General features: G+C 35.8%; 1 protein-coding gene across 4 annotated transcripts in view; it reads right to left on the bottom strand.

Moving 5' to 3' along the window:
• The window catches only part of Efemp1 (EGF-like fibulin extracellular matrix protein 1), a 97,186-nt gene that overhangs the window by 8,545 nt on the left and 61,935 nt on the right, over positions 1-26,706 (bottom strand). For 3 of the 4 annotated variants that reach the window (XM_004867256.4, XM_021246279.2, XM_021246278.2), the window contains exon 11: positions 20,863-21,489. The exons of the other annotated variant lie outside the window; for it this stretch is intronic. In XM_004867256.4, coding sequence (XP_004867313.1) covers positions 21,328-21,489 — 162 coding nt within the window. In that variant the 3' untranslated portion in view covers positions 20,863-21,327. Of the gene's footprint in view, positions 1-20,862; positions 21,490-26,706 lie in introns of those variants that run through there. 4 annotated transcript variants of the gene reach the window in all.

Raw genomic sequence — 26,706 nt, 5'->3', positions numbered from 1 at the left:
GTGATCTGTTAGAAGCCAACATTGCTGGCATCTGGAGGAATGAATGAGTATCCCGGTATAGGGGATCTTGGTGGCATACCATAGCATCCACTACACTTGGCCTAGTTCATGTCAGATTGAGATATTTATACTTTAGTTGATAGGCTTTGAGATGCCATTGAAGGTGTTTACATAGAGAAGTAATGTGAGTCAGAGTTGTATTTAGGGAGATTAATCTCGCTAGGGTGTTTAGATTGGACTAGAGGTGGGGAAACTAGAGTCAGAAAGGCCAGTGGGAGACTTTTGAAATAATCCAGGCAAGGAAATAAAGGTCTAAACAAGGGTGTTGGCAGTGGAAATGGAAAAGGTTTGTGGTTGCAAGAGATATAACATTGCTAGAATTCACAAGCCCTGGTGACTGAATATGGGAAATATTGAAGAGGAAGAAGACTGAAAGTGAACCCATGGTTTTTAGCCTGGCTGACATATAAAGACAATGGTTCTGGTAATAGGAATAAAGAAGGACACAGGCTTGATGGTAGATTTGCTCAATTTGCAATATGGTAGTCACCCAAGTAGAAGTGGTCAATAGGTGGCTGAGTAATATTTTTGGGAGGGAAAAACACACGTAAATGAGAAGTTACATGGTCATATAAGAATGGTCATTTAGCAAGTGTGTGTAAAAACAGTTAATTCAGGGAAAGGACAAATCCCTGTGGCAAAGAAATGTTTCTGGCAGAGGTGGCATTTAAGTGGGGGTTAGATGGAGGACTGGGATTTATGATGGGAAAGAACAGTTAGGGAGGGGGGAGTGATGACATTTTGAGTGGGCTAATGGTTTGAACAGAGGCAGAGAGGTAGGAAAGCACACTCTATTCAGGAAACCAGAAGATCAATTTGGCTAGAATGGAGAATCATTAAGGAATATTGTTTTAAAAATTTGAATATTGATTGTGGAGAAAATTGAATAACAAACTAAGTGACAAGAAGGGAAGAGGACTTTAAGAGTTTGTAAAGATTGTAAAACTTTGCCACTATTTCTGAAATTTGATATTATATACTGCCTGAGTGTGGGTCTCCATAAACCACAGAACTAAATTCTCCTCTGAAGAGATACTGTCAGTGTTTTTGCACCCAAGTGGCTGTGACGTAGAAGACTGCTGGTTACTGGCAGTCTTTTTCATGATTATATGAAGAACCATTAGAGGAAATTCAACTTGCATGTGTTTCTGAGGCTTTTTCATCTACCGTCTTTGCTTAGCATTCATGAGGTGCAAAGAATCTGTGGATTAATTGGTCAGATGGTTTATTGATTTACCCTGAAAAGTAAATATTCTTTTTTTTTGTACCAGATATCAAACTCAGGACCTTGCACCTGCAAGGCAGGCACAGTGCCACTGAGCTAAATCCCTGGCCTACCTGAAAAGTAAATATTGTGTATCTGCAAGTGGAAAGTCAATGTGTATAATCTAGCTGCCTAGTCATGCCTGCCCCAAATACTATTGAAAAGTTTGACCAAGGATTATAAAACTGTTGAGAGCTGAGTCCCAAGGTTCCACACAAAATAACTTGTTGAAGCTATTGGGAAAATAACAGGATGTGCATTTTACTTGCTGGGATTCCTTATTTGCTACAGAAGCATCTGGCAGAGCTAAATAGCTAAATAGCATTACATCATTTTTCATTTCTTCCTTTTTATTTATTATCTTTTTTGATTTATGTGACATGGAAACTTGTTCCACCCCCTCTAAGGGCTCTCATTGAATAAAAAGGGCATCTTGATATAACTTCAGTGATTTCATAGCGGAATCTTCAGATTGGTGCTTGGGCCATTAGAAAAACAACAAAAATAATAACAAAACTTCTTTGGTGTCTTTAAGCAGATGTTTCACTTCTCCCTCCTCCAAAGTGGTCATGGGCTGCTATGAGACTTCCCATTACCATTCAAAACATCACTGGTTTTGTTTCCTTTTTTATAATTTCTTCATAAAATGTTTGAAATATCTCTTAGGAGAAGGATGAGAATTGCTGCTTAAGGGACTAATCTTTTCTCCCTCCTTTCCTCACTCCCTGTAGCCCTTTCTTCCTCTCTCTTTTCCCTTTCCTTCCTTCCTTTCTCTCTCTTTTTTTGATTTTATTAGTATGTGCTTCCAGTACATAATGATTATATTCACTGTAGGAAAATAGTACATGTACATAACACATTTCAGTTCTCCTTTTTGTTATTTGTTTTCCCCTTCCCTCTACCCCTCCATTTTATTTTTCCAGCATCAGATTCATTTATTTATAATACCTTATAAAGTTAATTATCATGTATATAGATTAAAAACCAGAACAATAGGCCAAAGCCATACAAAACATGTAAGATAATTGTACTAAGTCAAGGTACACTTTTAGATACATTATCTACTGGATAGCAATTTTTTTTTTCTCTTTTTCCCTATTATCTGTCTTTTATTTATGGTCTCAAGGTGCATCCATATTTCTACAAATGACTCAAGTTTATCCTTTTATGGAAGAGTATTACTCCATTGTGTATAAATACCACATTTTCTTTACCCATTCCTCTGTTGACTGACATATAATATACATATATCTCTGTGGTATGATGTCTTTTTATTTTTTTTGGTACCGGGGATCAAACTTGGGTCCTTGCGCTTGTGCAGCAGGCGGTGAAACCACTGAGCTAAATCCCCGGCCCCAGTGGTATGATGTCTTTAACGCTATCGGGCAGATGCCAAGAAGGGGAATAGTTGGGTCAAATGGAATTTCTATTTTTAGTTCTTTGAGGAATTTCTATACTGATTTGCATGCGCTTGTATGAGTTTACAGTTCCACCAACAATGAAGAAGGGTTCCCCTCTCCCCACAACCTTGCCAGCAGTTGTTATTGGTTGATTTCTTGATGGTAGCCATTCTTTCTGGAGTGAGATGGAATCTCAGTATTCTGTTAATTTGCATTTTTCGAATGGCCAGAGATGTGGAACATTTTTTCAGGTATTTGTTGGTCATTTACATTTCTTCACCTGAGAAGTGTCTATTAATTTCAGATCCTCATTTTTAAATTGACTCTTTTAACTTCTGGAGATTTTTTTTTGAGTTTTTTATATATTCTAGATATTAGTCCTTTGTCTAAGGAGTAGCTGGCAAAAGACTTTTCCTTTTCTATAGCTTGTCTCTTCACTGTGATGGTGGTTTCCTTTGCTATGGAGAACTTTTTAAATTTGATGTGATCCAATTTGTTGATCTTTCTTTCTTTCAACAGAAAGTAAATGACATGTGTTGCAATTTGGAATGGCCTGCTAGGTTTAGGACCAATGACGAAGAATATGCAATTGATGATGTGTGAACAGTTACTTTTGTTAAGGCAAAGTGGCCCGAGTGTGTTTATAGCTTTCCTCATAATTAACTGCATGAGATTTCATTCATCAGAACAAAATGTGCCAAACTTTGAGCAGTTAAAAAAGAAACACAAAAATATGAGCATGTTAAGTTTCAGTTGATTCAACAGCTCTACATTAATCTCTAAAAAGCAAACAAAGGAGTATTTATTGTTTTTCTTTTTCTATTGTATGAAAAAATAAAACAAAATTTTATAACAAAACAATAAGAATGTTAAATATATTCTCTAGTCCTACTCCACTTAGGAGATTTTTAAAATATTTATATTTTATATTTATTTTAAAGGGGTGCATTTCAGTGATCCAAGAAAGTATCATACAAGGGTTGTTTATTTTAATTAGAAATATTTATTTAGAAATATTAATTGCTTAAAGATCCTTCCTGAGTCCATGCTAATTTTCATGGCCGCTTAAATATCTCTGCTATGAAATTTTCATTTCTTCTTATTTATCTTGGCTAGGGATGGAGAAGAAAAGTCATCTCCAGTTCCTATTGTGTGATGTTAGGGATACAGATAATTCATCATTATTCCACAAGTTAATGTTCATAAATACTTTTCTATTAGTAATTTCTTTTAACAGAGAGCAAAGACCTTACTGTAATTTATTTACACATGGTGTTGACCAGCCTCACTCCATTTTTGCTTTACTGAAGTATTTTTAAAGGTCAGAAAATATCAGTGACCACATAGAATTATCCACTGACCAATAATGAAGTGGTTAGGAATTGTAGATTTTGGAGTTAAAGTGACCTGGGCTAAAGATCTGTATCTATCACATTCTTTCTTTTTTTTTTTTCCCTTAAGTTCTTTTATTGGTACATTTTAGGTATACATTACATTTACATTTCTCATTGGGAACTTGTACCTTTACATGATGTATCTTTGTTCTTGTTTTTTCCCCATTCCCAGACCTACCTTCACCTCCTCCACCCTTTCCTATTTACAAATAACTTGTTTCCATTTTTCTATTTCTCATAATTTTCCCTTTCCCTTCTTTCCTTTCCCCTACTCCTCCCACTTCCCCTACCCTTTTGGACCTTTTCTTCCTATTTTGCACTATCAATTATTCATTTTAATCACTGGTACATTTTAGATATACAATATAATGACATTCATCATTGGAAATTTGCATCTTTACATAATTTCTTGTTTCTTATTTTTCCCCCTTCCCCTGGTCACCCTTCAACCCCTCCATCCCTTCCTATTTACAAAGACTTTGTTTCCATTTTTCCATTTTCTCATATTAATTCCATTCCCTTCTTTCTTTTCTCCTACCCCTCCCACTTCCCCTTCCCCTTTGCCCCTTTTCTTCCTATCTCACATTATTTATTATACCTTTTAGTCCTTATTTACACTTTGTTTCTCACACTAGAGAAACTATTTGGTATTTACACGTGTGTCCTATTTATTTCACTTAAGAGTATTGCCTCAGTGTGCATCCATTTAGCTATAAATATCTCTAATTTCTCATTTTTTATGGCTGAGTTGTACTCCATTTTATAAAAAAGCCACATTTTCTTTATCCAGTCTCCAGTTGATGGGCATTTGGGCTGTTTCCAAGTTTTAGCTATTACAAATTGTGCTGCTATGGTGCACATATATCACTGTGGTATGATTCTTTTAATTCTTTGGGGAAGATACCCAGCAGGGGAATAGCTTGGTCAAATGGGACTTCCAGTCCTAGTTCTTTGAGGTATCTCCATACTGATTTCCACAGTGGTTGCACCAGTCTACACTCCACCAGCAGTGGAGCAGTGTTCCTCTTTCCCCACAGCCCCACCAGCATTTGTTATTGGTTGATTTCATGACAGCAGCCATTCTTTCTGGAGTGAGGTGGAATCTCAGTGTTGTTTTCATTTGCATCTCTCAAATGACCAGTGATGTTGAACATTTTTTCATATGTTTATTTGCCATTTCTACTTCTTTGTGTGAGATACACCTGTTCATTTCAGATGCCCATTTTTGCATTGGGTCTTTAAATACGAGAGGTCTGATTTTTTTAAGTACTTTATAGATTCAAGATAGTAGACCTTTGCTGAGGGACCGCTGGTGAAAATTTTTTCCCACATTGTAGGTTGTCTCTTCACACTGCTGGTAGTTTCTCTTGTGTGCAGAAGCTTTATAGTAAGAAGAGATCCCACTTGTTGATTGTTTGTTAGTTCATGGGCAACTGAGGTTTTGTTCGTAAAGTCTTTTCCTACCCCAATGTCTTCAAGAGTTCTACCTAACCTCTGTTCCAGCTGATTCAGTGTTTCTGTTTTTATGTTTAGATCTTTAATCCATTTTGATTTTAGTTTAGTGCATGGTGAGAGATATAGGTCAAGTTTGAATCTTTGGCAAGTTGAAACCCAATTTCTCCAGCACAATTTATTAAAGAGGCTGTCTTTCCTCCACTGAGGGTGTTTGGCTCCTTTGTCAAAGATGAGGTGGCTGAGTGTGTCTGGAGTTGTTTCTGCATCTTCTAATCTGTTCCACTGGTCCTTAGGTCTATTCCTTTGCCAGTACCATGCTGTTTTTATCACAGTAGCTTTGTAGTATAGTGGCAGGTTGGGGATTGTGATACCCCCTGCCATGTCTCTGTTACTTAGAATTGCTTTTGCTATTCTGGGTTCCCTCTTGTTCCAAATGAATTTTTGGATTATTTTCTCAAGGTCTGTGAAGTATGCTGCTGGGATTTCAATTGGGATTGGAGTGAATCTATATATCAATTTTGGAAGTATGGCCATTTTCACTATGTTGATCCTTCCTGCCCAGGAGCAAGTGTTTTTCCATTTTCTGATATCCCCTTCAATCTCTTTTTTCAAAGTGCTATAGTTTTCAGAGAAGAGGTCTTTGATTTCTTTTGTTAGGTTGATTAATAGATATTTCAGTTTTTTGGATGCTATTGTGAAAGGAATTGTTTGCTCTATTTCTCTCTCATTGAGTCTCTTGTTCATGTACAGGAAAGCTATTGATTTTTGTGTGTTGGCCTTGTATCCAGCTACTTTACTGAATTTGACTATTAAGTCTAGAAGACTTCTGGTGGAGTTCTTGGGGTCTTGTATATAGAGTATCATGTCATCTGCAAATAACCACAATTTGACTTCTTCATTTCCTATCTTTATTCCTTTTATTTCTTTCTCTTGTCTAATTGCCATGTCTAATGTTCACAAAACTATATTGAACAGGAGTGGTGATAGTGGACATCCTTATCTTGTGCCTGATTTTAGTGTGAAGGATTTCAGTTTTTGACCATTTAGTATGATATTGGCTTTTGGTTTTTCATAGATGGCTTTTATCAGCTTGAGGTAGAGATCATCTGTTCCAATTTTTTGTAGGATTTTTATCATAAATGCATGTTGGATTTTGTCAAATGTTTTTTCTGCGTCTATGGAGATAATCATATGGTTTTTGTCCTTGGCTCTATTGATATAGTGTATGATATTGATTGATTTTTGTGTATTGAACCATCCCTGCATCCCTGGGATGAATCCCTCTTGGTCAGGGTATATGATCTTCTTGATGATCTTCTGCATTCTATTTGCCAGTATCTTATTGAGGATTTTTGCATCTATGTTCATTAGTGAGATTGGCCTATAGTTCTCTTTTTCAGTTGGGTCTTTCTCTGCTTTGGGGATCAAGGTGATGCTTGCTTCCAGAAATGAATTTGGGAGTATTGCTTCCCTTTCAATTTCATTGAAGAGTTTAAACAGCAGCAGCAGTAGTTCCTCTCTGAATGTCTTGTAGAATTCAGCAGTGAAGCCATCAGTACCTGGGCTTTTCTTAGTTTGTAAGTTTTTAATTATGTTTTCAATTTCATTGGTTAATATTGGGTTGTTTAGAATTTTTAGGTCTTCTTCATTCAACTTTGGTAATTCATATGTATCTAGGAATCTGTCCATTTCTTTTGTGTTTTCCATCTTATTGGCGTATAGGTTCTTGAAGTAGGTATTGATGATCCTCTGGATTTCTGCTGGGTCTGTTGTAATTTCACCCTTTTCATTCCTAATTGCATGGATTTGGGCCTTTTCCTTCCTTTTTCTGGTAAGTTTGGCTAAGGGTTTGTCAATTTTGTTTATTCTTTCGAAGAACTAACTCTTGGCTTCATTAATTTTTTGTATAGTTCTCTTAGTCTCCATTGAATTGATTTCTGCTCTGATCTTTATAATTTCCTCTCTTGTATGAGCTCTGGGGTTGTCCTGTTCTTCTTTTTCTAGAAGCTTGAGGTTTAGCATCAGGTTGTTTAATTGGGCTCGCTCTGTTTTCCTAATATGCATATTCACTGCTATGAATTTCCCTGGTAAGACTGCTTTCATCGTGTCCCGTAGATTCTGATATGTTCTATTGGCATTGTCATTTAATTGAAAGAATTCTCTGAGTTCTTCTTTAATTTCCTCTGTGACCCTTTGGTTTTTCAGAAAAGTGTTGTTCAATTTTCATGTGTTCATAAAATTTTTGCTGTTTCCTTTCCTATGGATGTCCAATTTCATCTCACTGTGGTCTGATAATATACAGGAGATAACTTCAATTCCTTTGCACTTACTTAAACATGTTCAATGAGTGAGTATATGGTCTATTTTGGAGAATGACCTGTGTGCACCTGAAAAGAATGTGTCTTCTGATTTTGTGGGGTGGAACACGCTGTAAACATCTGTTAATTTCAAGATTTTGATTGAATTCTAGTATTTCATTACTTATTTTTTGTCTAGTTGATTTATCTATTTGTGACAGTGGGTTATTGAGGTCCCCCACTAGTATTGTATTAGTGCATATATGACTTTTCATGCCCATTAGTATTTGTTTTATATAGTTGGGTGCAGTAGTGTTTGGTGCATAGATATTTATGATTGTCATCTCTTCTTGGATTGTTCCCTTTATAAGGATGTAGTGTTCTTCTTCGTCTCTCTTAATCAGTGTTGGTTTGAAATTCACCTGGTCTGCAAATAGTATAGCTACTCCTGTTTTTTTTTGGGTTTCCATCACATGGAGTATTTTTTTCTACCCTTTAACTTTCAGACTATGAGTTTCATTTTGAATTAAGTATGTTTTTTGTATGCAAAATATTTTTGGATTTTGTTTCTTGACCCATTCTGCCAGTCTATTTCTTTTTATTAGTGAATTGAGACCATTAACATTGATGGCTATAACTGATACATACTGACTTATCATTGTCATGACTTTTTCTTCTTGTTGGATTCTCTCCCTTTACATTTAATTTCTTGTCATGCCCAATGGGTTCATTCTCCTGTGCTTCCTGTGGTTGTGATCCTCATTGTCTTTTCCTAGGATATTATATAAAGTTTTTTGGAGTGCTGGTTTGGTATTCATGAAGTTCCTAAGGTGCTCTTTTTCATGAAAGTATCTTATTTCTCCATCAATTTTGAAAGTAGTTTTGCAGGGTACATCCATCTGTGTTGGAGCCTGTTTTCTTTTAGGGCTTGAAATACTTCACTCTGTGCTCTTCTTGCCTGGAGCATTTGTGTTGAGAAGTCTGCTGTGATTCTGATGGGCTTTCCTTTGTATGTGATTTGTTTCTTTTCTCTAACTGTTTGTAGAACTTTGTTCTTGGGTTGGGTTTCTGGAATCTTAACAATTATATGCCTATGTGTAGATTTTTTTTTGCTCAAGGCTATTTGGAGTTCTACATGCCTCACTTATCTGTATGTCAAGTTCTTTTCCCCTGCTTGGGAAGTTTTCAGCCATTACTTCTGTGAACAGTTTTTTTATATCATCTGTACTCTCTTCTGCTTCTTCGTTGACTCTAATTAGTCTTATGTTATTCTTCTTTGCATCATCTAGCAGCTGCTGGATTGATTTCTCTTGGTCCCTTACAATTTCGAAGCAATTTTTCTTTTCCTGGTCACTAATTGCAATCTTATCTTCTATATCTGAAATTCTTTCCTCACATTGGCTTATTCTGCTGTGTAGACTTTCAATGGAGTTTTTCATCTCCTGGAAATCTGTTTGCATCTGTTTCATGGATTCCATTTGTTTCCCATGTTGGGATTCCATCATGTTCCTCAGTTCCTCTCTAGATTTAGTAATCATGTCTTGTACTAGTAGCACAATCTCTGCTGTTATCTGAGAAATTATTTCTGATTTCCTTTTTTCCAGATCCTCTTTTGTTGCCAGTTCAGTCAGTCCAGGTGGTTGAGTATCAGAGTGTTCCTTCTCATTTCCCTTTGGGGTTGTTGCAGGTTATCTGGAAGTTTGGTTTTGAGACTTATTTACATGTCTTCTCATTTCAACAGGGTGGGGGTGCTATTGGCGCCTGTGTGGCTCACCTCCTTTGATCTGGGAGTGGTGGAATGGCAACCTGGAAGCTCCTATCTCTGGGCCAGGATGGTGGAATGGTGGCCCAGAGGCCCCTATCTCTGGGTTGGGAGCACTGGAATGGTGGCCTGGAAGCCCCTTCCTCTGGGCTGGGAGCTGTGGAAAACATCTATCACTTTCTTATTGTGTGACCAGGGCAGTTTGTTATTTATCTAATGTTCAACATCTTTATCTTTAAATGGGGAGGAAATGTTCATATCATAAAAAGATATCTATATCTATGAAGTATATAAGGTATTTAGCATGATCTGAGGCCACAGGATATTTTATATAATAGTTGCCGGTCACTGTTTGGATTATTACTATTTCAATATCTAAGCATTAAACAATGTCTTTCTTTTTTTTTAAATTTAAAAACTATTTAAATTTAATTTTATTAATACATTTTAGGTATACAATATAATGACATTCATCACTGGAAATTTGTACCTTTACATAGTCTCTCTTGGTTCTTATATTTTCCCCATTCCCCTGCCCTCCCTTCAATCCTTCCATCCCTCCCTATTTACAAAGACTTTGTTTCCATTTTTTCATTTTCTCATATTAATTCCATTCCCTTCTTTCCTTTCCCTTATACCTCCCGGTTCCCCTTCCCCTTTGCCCCTTTTCTTCCTATTTCACATTACCTATTATACCTTTTAGTCCTTATTTACACTTTCACTTTCTCACACTAGAGAAACTGTTCGGTATTTACACATGTGTGTCCTATTTATTTCACTTAAGAGTATTGCCTCAAAGGGCCCGGGATTTAGCTCAGTGCTTTCACTGCCTGCTGTGCATGTGCAAGGACCTGAGTTCGATCCCCAGTACAAAAAAAGAGAGTATTGCCTCAACGTGCATCTATTTAGCTATAAATGTCTCTAATTTCTCATTTTTTATGGCTGAGTAGTATTCCATTTTAGGAGAAAATCACATTTTCTTTATCCAGTCTCCAGTTGATGGGCAATTGGGCTGCTTCCAAGTTTTGACTATTATAAATTGTGCTGCTATGAACATGGGTGCACATAAATCACTGTGATATGATTCTTTTATTTCTTTGGGGAAGATCCCCAGCAGTGGAATAGCAGGGTCAAATGGGACTTCCAGTCCTAGTTCTTTGAGGTATCTCCATACTGATTTCCATAGTGGTTGCACCAGTCTGCACTCCCACCAGCAGTGGAGCAGTGTTCCTCTTTCCCCACAGCCCCACAAGCATTTATTGGTTGATTTTATGACAGCAGCCATTCTTTCTGGAGTGAGGTGGAATCTCAGCGTTGTTTTCATTTGCATCTCTTGAACGACCAGTGATGTTGAACAAAAGATGGCTTTCTTAATAAATACTAAAAGAGATTTTCTGAGCTATGTCTGTAAAATGTTTGAAAGCATGCCCCCCGCCCCACCCCGAGAAAGTGGCGGCCATTTATTTATTTATTTTGCGGTATTGGGCGTCAAACTCAGTACCTCACCCTTATGAGGCAGGCACGGTGCCACTGAGCTAAATCCTTGGTTGGGGGCCTTTTATTTTTAAGTGAATCATTAGCTTAAATCTCTTCCTCAGAAATTTATGCAAACCACCCAGCCTCTAAATGCTTGCCCTTGTCCAACCTGAACACTTCTGGATCTAATCTGCTCCTGCAGCTTTTTTTGTCTCTTGTGTCTACTTGTTTTGCAGGTGGCACCTCTTGCCTTGTGCCTTGTGGTTGTCAAACTCTGGTCTGTCTTCTTGATTATTTCTTACCAAGAAGTTTGTTACTGTACTTTATATACCTGGGCCTGACCCTCTGGCCTGAGTGCAATTTTTGATTTGTCTGCCAGGTTGGCATTGATCAATTCACCCTTGGGCTACATACATAACATTATGATATTAAAGTCTTTGTTAATGAGACTGGTGGAATTCATATTGAAACACTGTTGAACAAACATGCATTCTGGTCACCTGTTTTTATTAGTTTTCCATCCCTATATTGAAATACCTGACATGCCTAACTTATAAAGCAAAGAGATTTATTTATCTCATACATTTGGAGGCTGAAAGTTCAAAAGGCTTAGGTAAGTCTGGGCAAGGGCTGCCCCTTGGTTGTGTCATCTCATGGTGCAAATAGTAACAGCTAAAGTGAATGTGGGAGCAAGCAAGAAGGAGGTAAAGAGAGAGGGAAAGACCAGGCTTTCTTTTACAACAAACTTCTCTTTAAAACTACCAAAGGGGTCATGTAAGAAATACCTCATGCCCTCCATGACCAGAGGACTCAGTCTCTCAAAGGATTCAATGCCTCCCAATAGCACCATGCTGGGAACTAAACCTTTAATCACAATGGACCCTTGGGGTACAAAACCATATTCAGGCCAGAGTAACTCCTGGATTTGGGATTGGACCTCCAGCTCATTTTACTTGGTATGCATAAATATGACCTGGCTGTGATTATGTCACATTTCCAACTCTCCTATGGCTTCCTTGAGTTTGCTTTGAATTTTTAAAAAAGAACTTTTTAATCTGATATGAAAGCCATTGTAAAAAAATTTCTGGCATAGGAAATAACAGAAGGGAAAGTATAATGTTCTATTAATCCTGCTACAAAAGTAACAGCAATTAACTTGGGTATATTCTCTTTTTCCATATATGTTTATATGATTAAGATAATATTTCTTATATTTTTCACTTAATGTTGCATCATAACATACTACTCTGTACAAATCTCTTTATAACCATGATTTTAATCACTACCTAATATTCTACAAACAGATCTGTCATATTTTAGTTAGCTATTTCCCATTATTGTACATTTTAAACTGTTTTCATTTGTTTGACTGTTATAAATTATGTAAATATAATCATATTCGTGCATAAACATTTTTTATAAATTAGAATGCCAATTTAATATCCATTTAAGAAATAATATTAGTTTCTAAACATTACATAATGCATACATGTATTGAAACATCAAATGTTACCCTGTTGTTATGTATGGTGTTTTTATTTATCAGTTAAAATACATTTTTTTAATTAAAAAAGAAAAAAATGAGTTTGTTTCTGCCATCCTTGGGCATGGAGCAAACAGTCTGAGACAATAGTAGACATTTAAATATTCATTGAATGAGTAAATTGTATTAAGAAGTTGATTTGCTTTCATTAAAAAATGAATAAATGCAAATGTGGCATTAAGTAAGACCTCCACTCACCCTTGAAGTACATTATTATCTTAATATGGATGCATACTCTGATTACCTATGGTGATAATTGCATGTCCTTTTCTAAAGAGAGAATAGATAATTGAATCTTTCCTTTTCAATTTTTTTTTAAATTAATGGTTTCTAGATGTTTCATAAAGTATTTTTACAATGTCATCCAAATTTTTAATATCGTCAAATTTGAGAAACCTCTGTAAGTTGTAACATGTAAGATCTGTATGAGTTTGGGTCACTCCAAATTTTCTTGTAAAGGGACTCTTAATACTCTTTGAAAAGATACTTATTAAGTAAGTGAGCAATGTCTAAATTATTATCTTTGTGTTATCTTCACTGATATTAGTGTTCTGTATTGAAATAACAGAACATTTAAATTCTGTCATAGTATGTTCACATGATTCATTCTTCTTCATTAATTTGATTTTCAGTTAATCCAAGAGTCTCTTCATTACTTCTATTTGAAATTTATTTCTTCCTCAAAATAAATCACAGTTTGGGTATTATCCCCCAGAATTTTTGGTTACAATCTACTTCTCACTGTCACAATAATTTCTGGTGACTTCTTATGGAAATATATTCAAAAGGTTTTCATGGTATGGTGCATTCATAAATGTGCATACTGCATGAGTAAATATATTCACTACTAGGCATTGATTAAAAACCAAATCCTCTTTTTTCTCAGAATGTGTTTGTCTCTTCTTTATCTTTTGTGCTTCCCTGTGAATGTTAGGATTGCTTTTTCTTCTTCTGTGAAGAATGACATTGGTATTTTGATGGGGATTGCATTGGATCATTTTTGGTAACATTTTAATAATATTAATCCTGCCTGTTTGTGATCATGGAAGGTCTTTCTTTTAGTGTCTTCTTCAGTTTTACTCTTCAGTGTCTGTAATTTTCATTCACAAGGTCTTTCATGCTCTTACTTTGGGTTATTTCTAGGTGATTCTTTGAAGCTCTTGTGAATGGAATAGTTTTCACATATAGAAAATATATTAATTTTTATATGATGATTTTGTAACCTGTCATTTGGCTGAATTATCAGCTCTAAAAGTTTTCTGGTAGTGTTTTTAGGATCTTTTAAGGTGGAGGTATCATAATACCCAACTTCAAATTATACTAGAAAGATACAGTAACAAAAACAGTATGGCATTGGCACAAAAATAGACACTTAGATGAATGGAATAGAAGACACAGAAACAAGGGCATGAAACTAAAGCCATCTGATTCTTGGCAAAGGAGCCAAAAACATACTTTGGAGAAGGACAACCTCTTTAACAAATGATGCTGGGAAAACTGGATATAGAAGATTGAAACTAGATTCCAATCTCTTACTTTGTACAAAAATCAATTCAAAATGGATCAAAGACAAAAATTTCCTGAATAGGACTCCAATAGCACAGCAAATAGCAGAAAAAATCAGCAATTGGGATTACATCAAATTAAAAACTTCTGCACAGCAAGGAAATAATAGAGTGAAGAAACAGCAGAGTGAAGAAACAGCCCACAGAATGGGAGAAAATCTGCATGCTATTCTTACAATAGGATTAATATCCAGAATATGTAAAGGACCTCAAACCACCACCACCAAAACCCACCACCACCAACAAAACACCCACTGCAAGTAATCCAAAGAGCAAATTGGCAAATTAATTGAAAAGATACTTTTCAAAAGAAGTACAAATGACCAATAAATATATGAAAAATGTCATAACATCTTCAACCATCAGCAAAATGTGAATCAAAACTACATTGAGATTCTAGCTCACCTCAGTCAGAAAGACTATAATCAAGAACATAAAAAACAATAAATGCTGGCTAGGATGGAGAGGGGTGGGGGAAGGAACACTTCTACACTGTTGGTAGATTCATCAATTAACACAGCCTGTATGGAAATCAGTGTGGAGTTTTCTCAAAAAACTAAAAATAATGGTACCATTTGATCTAGTTATATCACTCCTTGGTATATTTCCAGAAAAGTCAGCATACTATAGAGATATCTGCATATCTGTGGTGCATGTTGCACCACATCTTACAATATCTAAGCTATGGAAATGGTTAGGTGTCTATCAACAGATGAATGGATAAAGAAAATGTGGTACATGTACACAATGAAATATTATTCAGTCTCAAAGAAGAACAAAATCATGTCATTTACAGAAACATGGATGAAACTGGAAATCATTTTAAGTAAAGTAAACCAGACCCAGAAAGACAAATATTACATTTTCTCCCATATGTGGAATCCCCCCAAAAAATTATAAATAAAGAAAAAGAGATAAGAAAGTAAAAGGGAGACTGTTAGAGAAAAAGAAGAGGATTGGGGTAGGGAAGAAGGAAGGGATAATTAGGCATAATAATGATCAAAGTATGTTATATGAATGTAAAAATATGCCAAAATGAAACGCTACTATTACAAAAACAAAAAATGAAAACCCAAATCCTTGGCTTATCATTTTACACCTCTGGTAAATGGAAGGATTTTCCACAGATTAGCTTCTGGCTCTGAATATTTCAAACCTTGTTTATTTCTTCTGCTATTTACTTCTGATGCTAGATAATGTAAGACATTACATCATGATAGGACTCCTGTCCCTGAACTTTAGTGCCTGCTGTCAGGTAAAGTCAACACAGAGGGTTGTAGGAACATTTTTAGGGTATATTTCTATACCAGATAGGAGCTCAAGTTGATCACCCATAAAAGTTACTGTTATCTATTTAAATACATCTTAATAAACCCAGACTAAATATTGTTCTAACTGCAGTTCCCTAAGCTGGATTCCCCTAAATGCTTATGACCTACTCCAGTGCCATGTAACATGCGGAAAAGTGTGATGGGGGAAAGTGAAAGAGCAATCCTGCAATTCAAGTAGAATATATTACTATTACAAATTTTATAGGAGTATATGACATGTGAACACATAGCTAGGATCTCTATCAAGGCTGGTGTAAGGGAGGGGCATTGAAGCTTTAACTTCTTTAGCTTTCCTGAAAACTTACCTTTGAAGAGCAATCCATTATAAACAGTGCTCTAATTTGACTTATGATGAGCTGTAGACCAGGTAGGTTTCTGGTGTTAACTATATACTACACGGCATCATATTATATGTGTGTTTCTAATTTAGTACCATATGTCTTAGACATGGTGGGGCCTGATTTATTAATTGAATGGTACTTGGAGGAGAAGAAATTTTAATAGTAGAGGAGACACAGAGGGGAAGAAAGAGAAAAGAATAAAATAGTAAATGATCAAGGAAGAAGTTTATGGAATACTAGGGTATCAAGCCAGTAACACAAACTTGAATTGTCAGACATCAAGTTCTACAGATGCTGATATCCCACTTTAATGTTCCCTCAGCCATGTGGGTTTACTGGGAGCTGTGATAAAAGTTTCTGGTTTGCAGATAGTATCCTGTGTCAAGACTTTGCCTTTCTTCCCCCTGCCCGAGAGCTTTTCCAGCATTAGAGAGCTTGCCCACCTGCAGGCAATTGTGTTTGTGTATGTCTCTGTATGTTGGCAATCTTACTGCAGGGATGGCATTTGGTGTATAAATGCCCCAGCTTATTTGGTGGAATTGATTCTGAGGTGACTCCACAGGATTTCTCAGAGGATCCCTGGGGACCTGAGCTCTAATTGCCCACACTGGTGGCTCAGTCATTATTAATTCAGTCATTTTTTGGCATCTTTCTCTTTCCTAGCTCACTTTTCCCACTTCCAGAGCATAGTCCCTAAGATAACCTCTTAAACTACCTAAACTCAATTCTGTGTCAAGGTCTGCTTTTGGGGCAGTGCAGTCCCAAACACCTGGTTTAAGCAATGTACAAGTAATTTACCACTGAAAGAAACATAATCTAAATATTAAAATACATAATGATGGAACATAGTTTTAAAGGAAAATAAGCAATTTGGTAATTCTTTTTTATTTTTAATTTGGTGACTCTTAAATAACTCAACAAAATTATTTATTTGTATTATATGTGTCTGTTTAAAGATAATGTGGATCTGCAGAAACTAATTTAGTTTCTATGGAAAGATGAAAAAAGAAGTGAATTATTGCATTCAGATCTTGAAAATTCTCCTGCATTTATATTCTAACTCTGGCTTATTAAAGGGGCCTGTGCTCTGTTAACATACACATATGCTTACAATATAAACAGCTTAACTAGACATCTGTGTTGACTACATATAAGAAGCAGTTAACTTTTTGCCTTGTTTCTGTTCAACAATCTTGATATTTTAGTCTGTAGGCCAGATGAAACAAGATTGGTTTTTCTGGTACCAGATGTGTCACAGTTTGGGTTTGTATTTTGCAGGTGTTCCCCCCAGCTGGGAAGATGGAAACTTGCCATCTTTCAGGAATGATGACTCAGGATAGAAATGTAAGTGTGTTAAAAAAATTCAACATATTAATGGAGGGCTTTGTCCTTTGTGGGCTGCTTACACATAACATAAGAGCAGGCCGGCAGCTGTTCCGTATTTTCAAAGGAGAGTTAAAAAGTTAGAAGCAACTGAAAATACTTGAAGCAACTGCCTGAAGTCATGGAAACAAGATTCAGCAAAAACTTTTTATTTGTGCAACTTCCCCCATAATAATAATCACACTGGACTATGGTCAGGTGGTTTTAGGTTGCTTAACAGTCTTTCTATCTCATCATTGGGGTTCACTAAAACATGTCTCTTACAAAGTGGTGGAAATGATGACATTTATTAGATATGGGAGTTTGTTTCTAGCTGATTTCTGCCTCCGATATTTACATTTTTATCATTTTTTTTTAAAAATCTACTTTTTTGCCTTACTCACTTAAGCATATTGTGAAAGAACCAAAAGGTTCATTGATGACTGAGTTGTTAATTAAATGTGTTATCTTACTCCAGGCTTCTAAAGCGAGAAGTCGTGATGGTGTTAATTGTACATATTATCTTCCTTAGTAATCACTTAAGGAATATTAACCAATGTCAAGGAATGGCAGTACTTTTTACATTACCCCTTTCCTTACACTAACCCTCAAGAAAGGAAGGACTCTATAAACCTTTTCTGTCCATCTCCTGGACCAGTAGAAAGTTTGACCCATTCCATCTTTACCACCCTGCCTCTCCAAGCTTTGTCATTTAGAAAGCTCTTTTTGGATCTTTAGTAATACACTTTTTTTTTTCTTTCTGAAATTGCTGTCTTTTCAAGTTTAGTAAGGTCTGCATGACTGGTCCTTGTTTTTTAATTTATAGAGCTCAGGAGTATTACACTTATTTTTATCTCCTTGGAGTAAAAGAGAACAAATCAGCTACAGTTCACAAGAGTAAATCAGTATCAGATTAGTATCTGACATAGATATTATGATTGGTATCTATGTTATTCTGACAGTAGCAATGACAACTGGTCACATAACTGGCAAGTCTGACCCACAATGTGGGGTGGACACTTTCCAGGAAGAAGCTTGGAAGGAAAGAAATTGTCTGAAGTTGTTGAAATTTGGAGTACGGACCCCCATGAAAAGAAATGTAATCTAAGTCTTATGATCAGTATTGTATGCACAATGCTCTTTCTTGCTCAACAAACTGGAACTTTGAACAAATCTTTAAAACAGGGTTTGACAAGATGGTATCTAATTTTAGAATCTTATTGTTATTAAAAAGATGAGTGTGTAACAGGAGAGATTTTATGTTTGGGAAATATGGCAGCTGAGGGAAATTCTTGCTTTTGAGAGGGCTTAACCATGAAGAGGCCTTTTCTAACCACTGTAAAGAAAATAACTCCATCTGGTCAGAAAGCATGGCAGCTTCACAGCCTAGGCCATAGGCATGAGAATGGTGAAGTGGTGGAAATATCTAGGTCAGTCCTCATGACTGAGGTTCACTGAGGAAAGACACAGGCATCTCTCTGGAGTGCGAGAACCCACAACTAGCCTTTTCCCCGCTGTTGAGGCAGGTAAATGACTTTTAGTTTAGTGCGAGTAATCATATTTCAGTTAGAATCAATGGACAGGAACAAAAATATAACATAGCAAAATGAATACTAAAACATTGGATTTTGAATTATAATTTAAAAATACAGCTAAATTGGATTATTTTTCATGTCCCCAGCTCCAATAATGTGAAGATCTGTTTTGGGATAGGAATTATTAATTTTTTTCTTTCACCAATGCCGAGTGCTTTCCAACAGTCACTACATTCAAAGGATACTCAGATGCTTGCAAAGATTTGGCAAATAGAGCTGACTCTTCTCTCAATGAATCCCTCAAAGTAGGCATTAGGTATAATTTTTAAAGCTGAAAAAATACTTTGTTTAAACATCCCAATTTTCTAGATAAGGAAGTAGAAATGTTGAGAATCTAAATGACTTGCCCAAGGTCTCTCAGCTGATTAGCACTAGAACAGAAGCTAGAGTTCTGGTTCTTCTATGCTACATTACACTGTTAGATGCTGGAAGGGATTACCATAGAAACTTCTTAATAAATATTTGCCAAGAACAAAAGGATATAGCTCAGTGCTAGGATTTTTGCCTAACTTTGGAGAGGCCCTGGGTTTGAATGTATATTTGAATATATGTTTGAATATACATATGTTTGAATATATGTTTGAATATATACTTGAATATATACATGTTTGAATATATATATACATATATATGATAAAAATGACTGACAAATTATTCTTGTAATTCTCATCTATGGAAGGTGGTTTAAATCAATGATTTTTAAGGAAGATGGATGGAGGTAGTCACAGTGTGAAAACAAAGCAGAGCATATCTTACTGATTTGGCTTGTTTTTGATCATATTTATTTTGAACTTCAAATTACTAAGATTACTGAGGATAGTTGTACATATAAAGGAATTAATGTGTTAGCTTCTCAAAGTTCTTTCCAAGTTTTTTGTTCCCATAATTAAAAAAACCCTTTGTTTACTTGGTATTTTTTAGTCAAAAATAAAACTAAAAATGAGTGAATTTAGGTGTGAAATAAGTGAATGAACGGTCTAGCAATCAGTTTCATTTTGATCCCCAAGATAAAAAGGAATTATAGGTAGAAACAATTTATCAAATGATGAATGGATAAACAAAATGTGGTATATCTATAAAATGGAATATTATTCAATCACAAAAATGAATGAAGTACTGATACATACAACATGGATGTGCCTAGAAAACATGGCATGTCAAAGAAGCTAGAATAAAAGACTACCTGCTATATGATCTTGTATATACAAAATGTCCAAAATAGGCAGTTTCATAAGGACATAAAGTAGGTCTGTGGTAGTTCCCACTGGAGCTTGTGACAAGGGAGAATGGAGAGTGACTGCTTATAGGTGTGAGTTTTTTTTTTTCTTTGATATAAAGGTTATGGAACCAGTTGTTTCTTCTCTGGCAGCTATAACTGATTTTTCCTCAGATGTATAAATTATATGCTCTGTTATTAGCTACATTAAAAAAACCTCCAAAGATTGGATGTTTTTTAAAAAGAATATTTTTATTTAAAAATGACACACTAAAGTGAATCAATTACATTTAAAAAAATAAGAAGACATAAAATGTTTTCATAGAATTGGGTTGAAGAGATTTGCTTTAACTCACTGTCACTCTGAATGCCAGGAACAAGAACTATCATAATTTTCTTCCTCTGTGAGCATCAAGGACAAAGATGAAAAATTTTGCTTGTTTATAAGTGAAGTGTTAGGATTTTTATTTTATTTAGAAATTAAACTTATCCAGTAAACTAGCCTTTCCCTATTTTGCTCTGCATCTTGCAGAAATTCTGACTCCAAGGATGTTATTGTATTTACTGAATTTACTTCTTCCAGTCAACTCTGATGTGGTTTAGAAATTATGTTTTCTTATCTCTTCCCCATAGGTTTCTTAATAGGATAATTTTCTGGGGGATATTTGGTTCATTTTGGAAAATTTTATTTATTGTGTTTTAATACTTATAAGAAAAGATTTCTCACAAAATTAAAATACCTACGGAAACCACCTATAGACTCATGAAAACAAAGATGAACATAAATATTGTAGTTCCTCATTTTCTAAACAAATATATCTTTATTGACGCTTTCCATTTTCTTACAAAGCAGTTAAAAAACTCATTCTTGGCCTTGCATGCCACTGAATGTTATGCGGGCTGCTTCCTTGTAAGACTGTCAGGGGAGCTGCGGTCAGTTTCCTCAAGCACCACAGAAGAGCATCATTGCTTGGCTCCATTTTTACAGGAAAGAATCCAACTTTCACCAGATTATGTATGCTTAGCTCTCTTGAAGAAGATCAATTTAGTAGATTAATGTCTAATGTACACATAGTAATAAAGACAAAGTTTGAATCTTTACAGATTAAATGCCCACTTTATATCATCATGTAATTGTTTGAATTACTGGTGAGTGTACAGTATATAGATGTAGATATACTAGATATATCTATAAATAAAATAGTGCTTTAAAGTAACAATATTCTTTGGCTGGTTTAAATGCCTGTGGTAGACTCTTATAAAAGGCTAAAATGAAAATGGCCCCACTATTATTGTCAATCTTAACACTGAGCTGGTGCGGAAGGTCCCTATTCTGTTGACTGTCAGCATCTCCATGTCCACGATGTATTCCCTTGGTCCTGTTAGTGACTTCACCAGCACAAGCATTGCACTTGCAGCACTTGTTTGCTAAAATAAAACAGGGGAGTTTTTGTTATTTGTTATTACACATGCTATAAAAATTAGGGGAACTAGGAGAATAAAGGATGCTATGGAGTCTCGTCTTAACTTCCAACCCTCCTTCACTCTTAGCTCTTTTAAACCCATCATCACTAGCTCCAAGTTATAAGAACTTGCTTTTGAAATAGTTATTCTTTTTTTTCCCTTTCTCTCTGTTAACATTTCTCTACCCTCTTATTAAGTAGTTACAGCCTTTATAGAGACTGGATGAGATGAGAATCTGATAATGGTGAACAACGTTTGTCCTTTTTCACTTTCATAACATTGTGTGTCTGTTTATATTCTAGTGGGTGAAGATATAGGCAAACACTTAATTTCAGTAGAATGTGGTAAATTTTAAGATATATGTGGATATATAGGGTATGTGCATAAAGTTGTATATATATGAGAAAAGTGGAGAAATCCTGAAACATTGAGATGAAGCTTTTGAATTTCTAAGCAGAGTTTCCTGGGATAAACAAATTTCATGAAGTACCATGTTCAGAAGAACTTGAGGTAGTTTAGTGTTGATGAAGAATGTGAGGAATACTGGAAAGTGGAGGAAGATATGGCTGGAGAGGCAGGTAAGTGGGTGCATGAGTCTAAATACCAAGGGATAGGGACTTGGATTAAGATTTAGTAATCATTACAATGAGAGGACATTAAATGAAGAGAGAGAATGCAGATGTGGTAAGGCTGGAGTTCTGGGAGAGGGTGAAATGGAAGAAGTGAAACCGAGGAGTAAGCTGAGAATAAATAGCTGATAAATTGGGTAACAGATGGGTGCTTAGGAGTATCCAACAAAGCAGATGAGGATGAGCATACTGGAATGGATAAGTGTCCTCTGGACTTAACGGTATGTATGTCATTGGTGGGTTTTCCCCCAACAGCTTTAGTAGGGTAATGGGAACAGAAGGTAGAAAAGTGATCAGGAAGTGAGGAAAAACAGGGTGATTTTTTTTTTTTTTGGTACCGGGGATTGAACTTGGGACCTTCCTCTTTCGAGGCAGGTGGCAGAACCACTGAGCTAAATCCCCAGCAACAGGCTGAATTTTAAGAACCTAGTCTGGACAGGGAGAAGAGAGATAGGGAAAAATCTAGAGGGAGAAAGATGTTGAATACATAGGAAGCAGAGGGAAATCTGATGGAATAAGGCTCCAGAGGAGATGGAATTAAGAGTACAGGTAGTGGGTTGGTTGTGATTGGCAGAAGTGAAAACTTGTCTTTTCACCACATTGGGGACAAAGTGATGTTAAGTTTGCAGTGGGTTGGGAGGTACAGGTAATTTATCCCTGTTGGAATTGATAGTTTTGGAGGGCTAGAAGGTAAAAATGAAGAGCATAAGGACTTAAAGGATATGGAAACATTTGAGATCAAGGACTGAAGAGAACAGAAAGGAAGAAATTAGAAAGAGTAAGGATTGTGGAGTATACTAAGGACTCATATGAAATCAGAAGCTAATATTTCATAGTATTACCAATCTTTACTGACGAACTGGGAATGAGATTGGGGATGCTGACAAGAGATTGAGAGGTTGGTGACAGGATAGTTTAAGTGTCCACCAGGCATTTGTTAGATTAGAGGAGGATGGGATACTACTGTCACTTTGAGGAAGAAGAGCACATAGGATGGGAGTGGGAGCATAAAAGAGAGGAAGGAAGGCCAGTTATTGAGTGGGCCACTAGAGGTTAAGGTTCTCATCATGTGAAACTGTAATGAATTAAATCAAAATCTGGGCATGGCCATGGTGGCTAATGGCAGAGAGGCATTATGGTGAAGGTCATGGGGGATGATGTGGCCAGGGAACTGTAGGCTAGGGTAGTGAACAATTCTAATAGTGCCCTGCTCAGATTACAGAAGGAACACTCCATAATTTAGCCTTTCCTTATTCCAGGCCCTCTTCTCTTTCCTGCATACTCTTCCTGAGTGATACTAACCATTGGTATGGCTTCAGTTGTCATGTACTGTATTTGCCAGAGACTTGAAAGCCTGTATCTCAAATCTACACACTTAACTCTCAACCTATTTCTACATGGAGGTCACTGGTTCCTGTTTTTTCTCTGTCTCAGTAAATGGTACTACCATTTACCATTGCCTGAGACAGAAAAAAGGAGGATGTTATTATCTTTGATGTCTCTTTATCTTCTACATTCCCAATGTGAGTGCAAGTGAGTTACAAAGTTATGTAGTTCTCCCAATATCTGCATAAGTCTGTCTTTTAAAAAATCCATGGCTAGTCCCTAATTCCCTATCTCTTGAATTACTAACTGCACTCTCTATTTCCATTTTTGCTGCAGTCCAATTCAGGCTCTGTAATGCAGGCAGGAATCATTTTAAAATGAAAATCCAATGTAGGCTATTCTACTTGAAATCTTTAAAATGTCTATCAGACTTTGTGTGAGCTAGTCCCTGTTCATCTCATCAAGGTTCTCTCAGGCACTCTGCCTGAGAACTTGAATTTCCAGACCAATGAGTCTTTGTATTCTTTTCATTTTCTATTTTTGATTCATGCTTGAACTTAAATCCAATTCTTCCAGAGGCTCTCAGACCATTGCTTTCATGGTAATGAATTTTTGCTATACATTATATACACTAATACTGTGTGTGTGGGTGTGTGCGCATGCGCACAACTTGCAACTGCAGCTTTCTGAGCACTTGTTCAGTGTTTTGACAATAAGCTCCATTGAGGTAGGAATTGGCTTGATTTTATTCATTATTGTGTCTGTATACAGGCAAGGTTGCCTCTTGTAAACAGTAACTATAGGTAACAGTATGTTGATTGTATTAATTCTTTTAAAATATTTTTTGGAGCACCTGCCATATGCCAGGGACCATTCTCTGTGCTAAGAATAGAAAAGTGAACTGACAAGCAGGGTCTCTGTTTTTATAATGACACAGTCAGATGAATAATATGCCAAGTGGTGATAGGGCCATGAATAAAATAAGGCTTGGGGAGAGGGTTGTGATACTCTGCCTTCAATTTCATGTACTATTTCTTGACAGTATATCATTCTTTCTAGGGAAGATTTTCTCATTATTCTTCCAAAAGGAATTTAAATAAAATTCTATATACTACTACATGTTTTTTCATGGATCAGGTCAACTCCCATGATTATCAAGAAATCTCTTTGTATCTATTAATTTTTTTATGTGTTTGGATTATGGACTTAAGCATATAATTAGCCCTTTCTTTTTACACTGGTGCTTACTTTTGCTGCACAATAATATTTAAAGCACTTTGAAATCAGGAACTGTGCTTTACATGTCTTCCTCACAGCACCCAACATGATGCAGAGAACATATTAGGTACTTAATTAAAGCCTCGTTAATTTTATACATTAAATGCTCTCTGTGTAAGTAGAATTTCAGTGGAGAAATTTTGTAGGAATTGATGCAAATACTTTAAAAATTATATAATAAGTAATCTTTTTATTATTTTAATTAGCTTTTATTTCAAATAATTTAGAATTATTTGACTTTAGAATTATAAAATTTGCAATGTTTTCTATCATTCATGAGAAAAAGGATCTTATTTGAGAAAAAGATAATGAGCATCTATACTCAACATTTGATCTTAGCGAAAAGATCAAGAAGCAATTGAGTATCTGTATTCAAAAAAATCAAGTCACACCAGGTGTGGTGGCACATGCCTGTAATCACAGCACTCTGGGAGGCTGAGGCAGTAGGATCACAAGTTCAAGCCCAGCCTGGGCAATTTACAACTCAGTGAGACTTTGTGTTAAAATAAAAAATAAAAAATGGCTGGGGATGTAGGTGAGTGAAACACCTTGGGTTCAATCCATAGTACTGGCTAAAAAGGTCAATAAATTAAGATATGAATAAAAAAGAACCTTCAAAGTGCCATATTAATTGCAGAGTTAAAACTTCCTTTAGCTGTTTGTTGATTCTGCTAGGAAATTTTATTTTCTTAAATTATAACTAAGAGTTTAAAATGGAAAGCTGTTTTAAAGAAATATTTTGAGATGAAGCTATTTTGTTATCAAAGGATTACTGATAATGTTATTTGTTTGGGCTAGAATTACTTAATTTATATTATCTGAACATTGTGCAACTCATTTACAGGTAACTTCTTACAATACCTAGTATATCTCAAATTTAAAACATCAAATGTTAAAAAAGTTTTTTCGTTCCTATGAGAAAAAAATAATAGTAATAGATTGCATTGTGGATTCAGTTTTTCACTTCAGATGTTGGTCATGAGAAATTAGTCATTTTAAATTTACTGAAATCACATTACTTGAGCTAGAAGGGAAGTTTATCAAAGAACAGGATAAACATGTAAAAATTAAAAATCTGTAAACTTTACCACAAGGATGAAGTTCTCAATTTACTTTCATATTCTGAAAATAGAACCCTGACTTCAATTTGATTAAAAATGAATGCCCAAAGGAGTGTTGAGAAAATTCTACGTGGATGAATAGCATCCTTAGCATGAAACAGTTACCATAATCTGGCAAACTGCTTGGTGGGGCGCCATCATTTTCACATGAAATGGTGAGCCATATTTAAAACGTGTCAGAATTTTAAACTAAAATGAACTTGCTGAAATTTTACAGAAGAGATTGAGAGGCTGAGGCTCTGGAGTCTGGGAGATCAGCATGGATACTCTGGAGAGATTGGGGAGGTGATAGGAAGAGTCAAAAGAGGAGAGGCTGGGGCATGGGAAGTGAAGATAGCCCAGGAGACATTGTGAAGAGAGAAATGGCAGAGTTCAGAAGGGAGATTTCACATAGGCAGTGAGAGTGTAGGAAAAGACATAAGTGAGGCCAAACTATCTGCTCTGAAGTTTTTATAAATGGTACAACTGCTGACACATGCTGTGTGTAGATATGGGTCACTTTTCAGAGACTGACAGATTTTAGTTTTGGTGTGAATGTAAACCATCTTGCAAATATTACAATAAGGAATTCATGATGTTTTAAAAGATTTCCACAAATATTTTTTTTTCTGTGTATAATTAAATATCACAGATTTGTGGTATTTTGTGTGTGTGTGTGTGTGTGTGTGTGTGTGTCTGTGTGTAGGCTTGTGTTTTCTATTAGAGTCTGCAGCTGTTCATCTGAGTGGCTTTATGGAAGCTGCTTATTCTGAATTTCACATTTTGCTTCTGTAAAAGATGGAGAATGTTATGGTTGGAAACCAAGTGGTCTAATATAATTTTATAGT

The sequence above is a fragment of the Heterocephalus glaber genome, unplaced genomic scaffold (genome assembly GCF_053883595.1).
Source record: "Heterocephalus glaber isolate CG9 unplaced genomic scaffold, H.glaber_assembly_v1.0 deba00001457, whole genome shotgun sequence".
In the NCBI taxonomy this organism is placed as follows: domain Eukaryota; kingdom Metazoa; phylum Chordata; class Mammalia; order Rodentia; family Bathyergidae; genus Heterocephalus; species Heterocephalus glaber.
The sequence above is the reverse complement of the archived record's forward strand: the minus strand, read 5'-3'. Positions and strand labels throughout refer to the sequence as shown.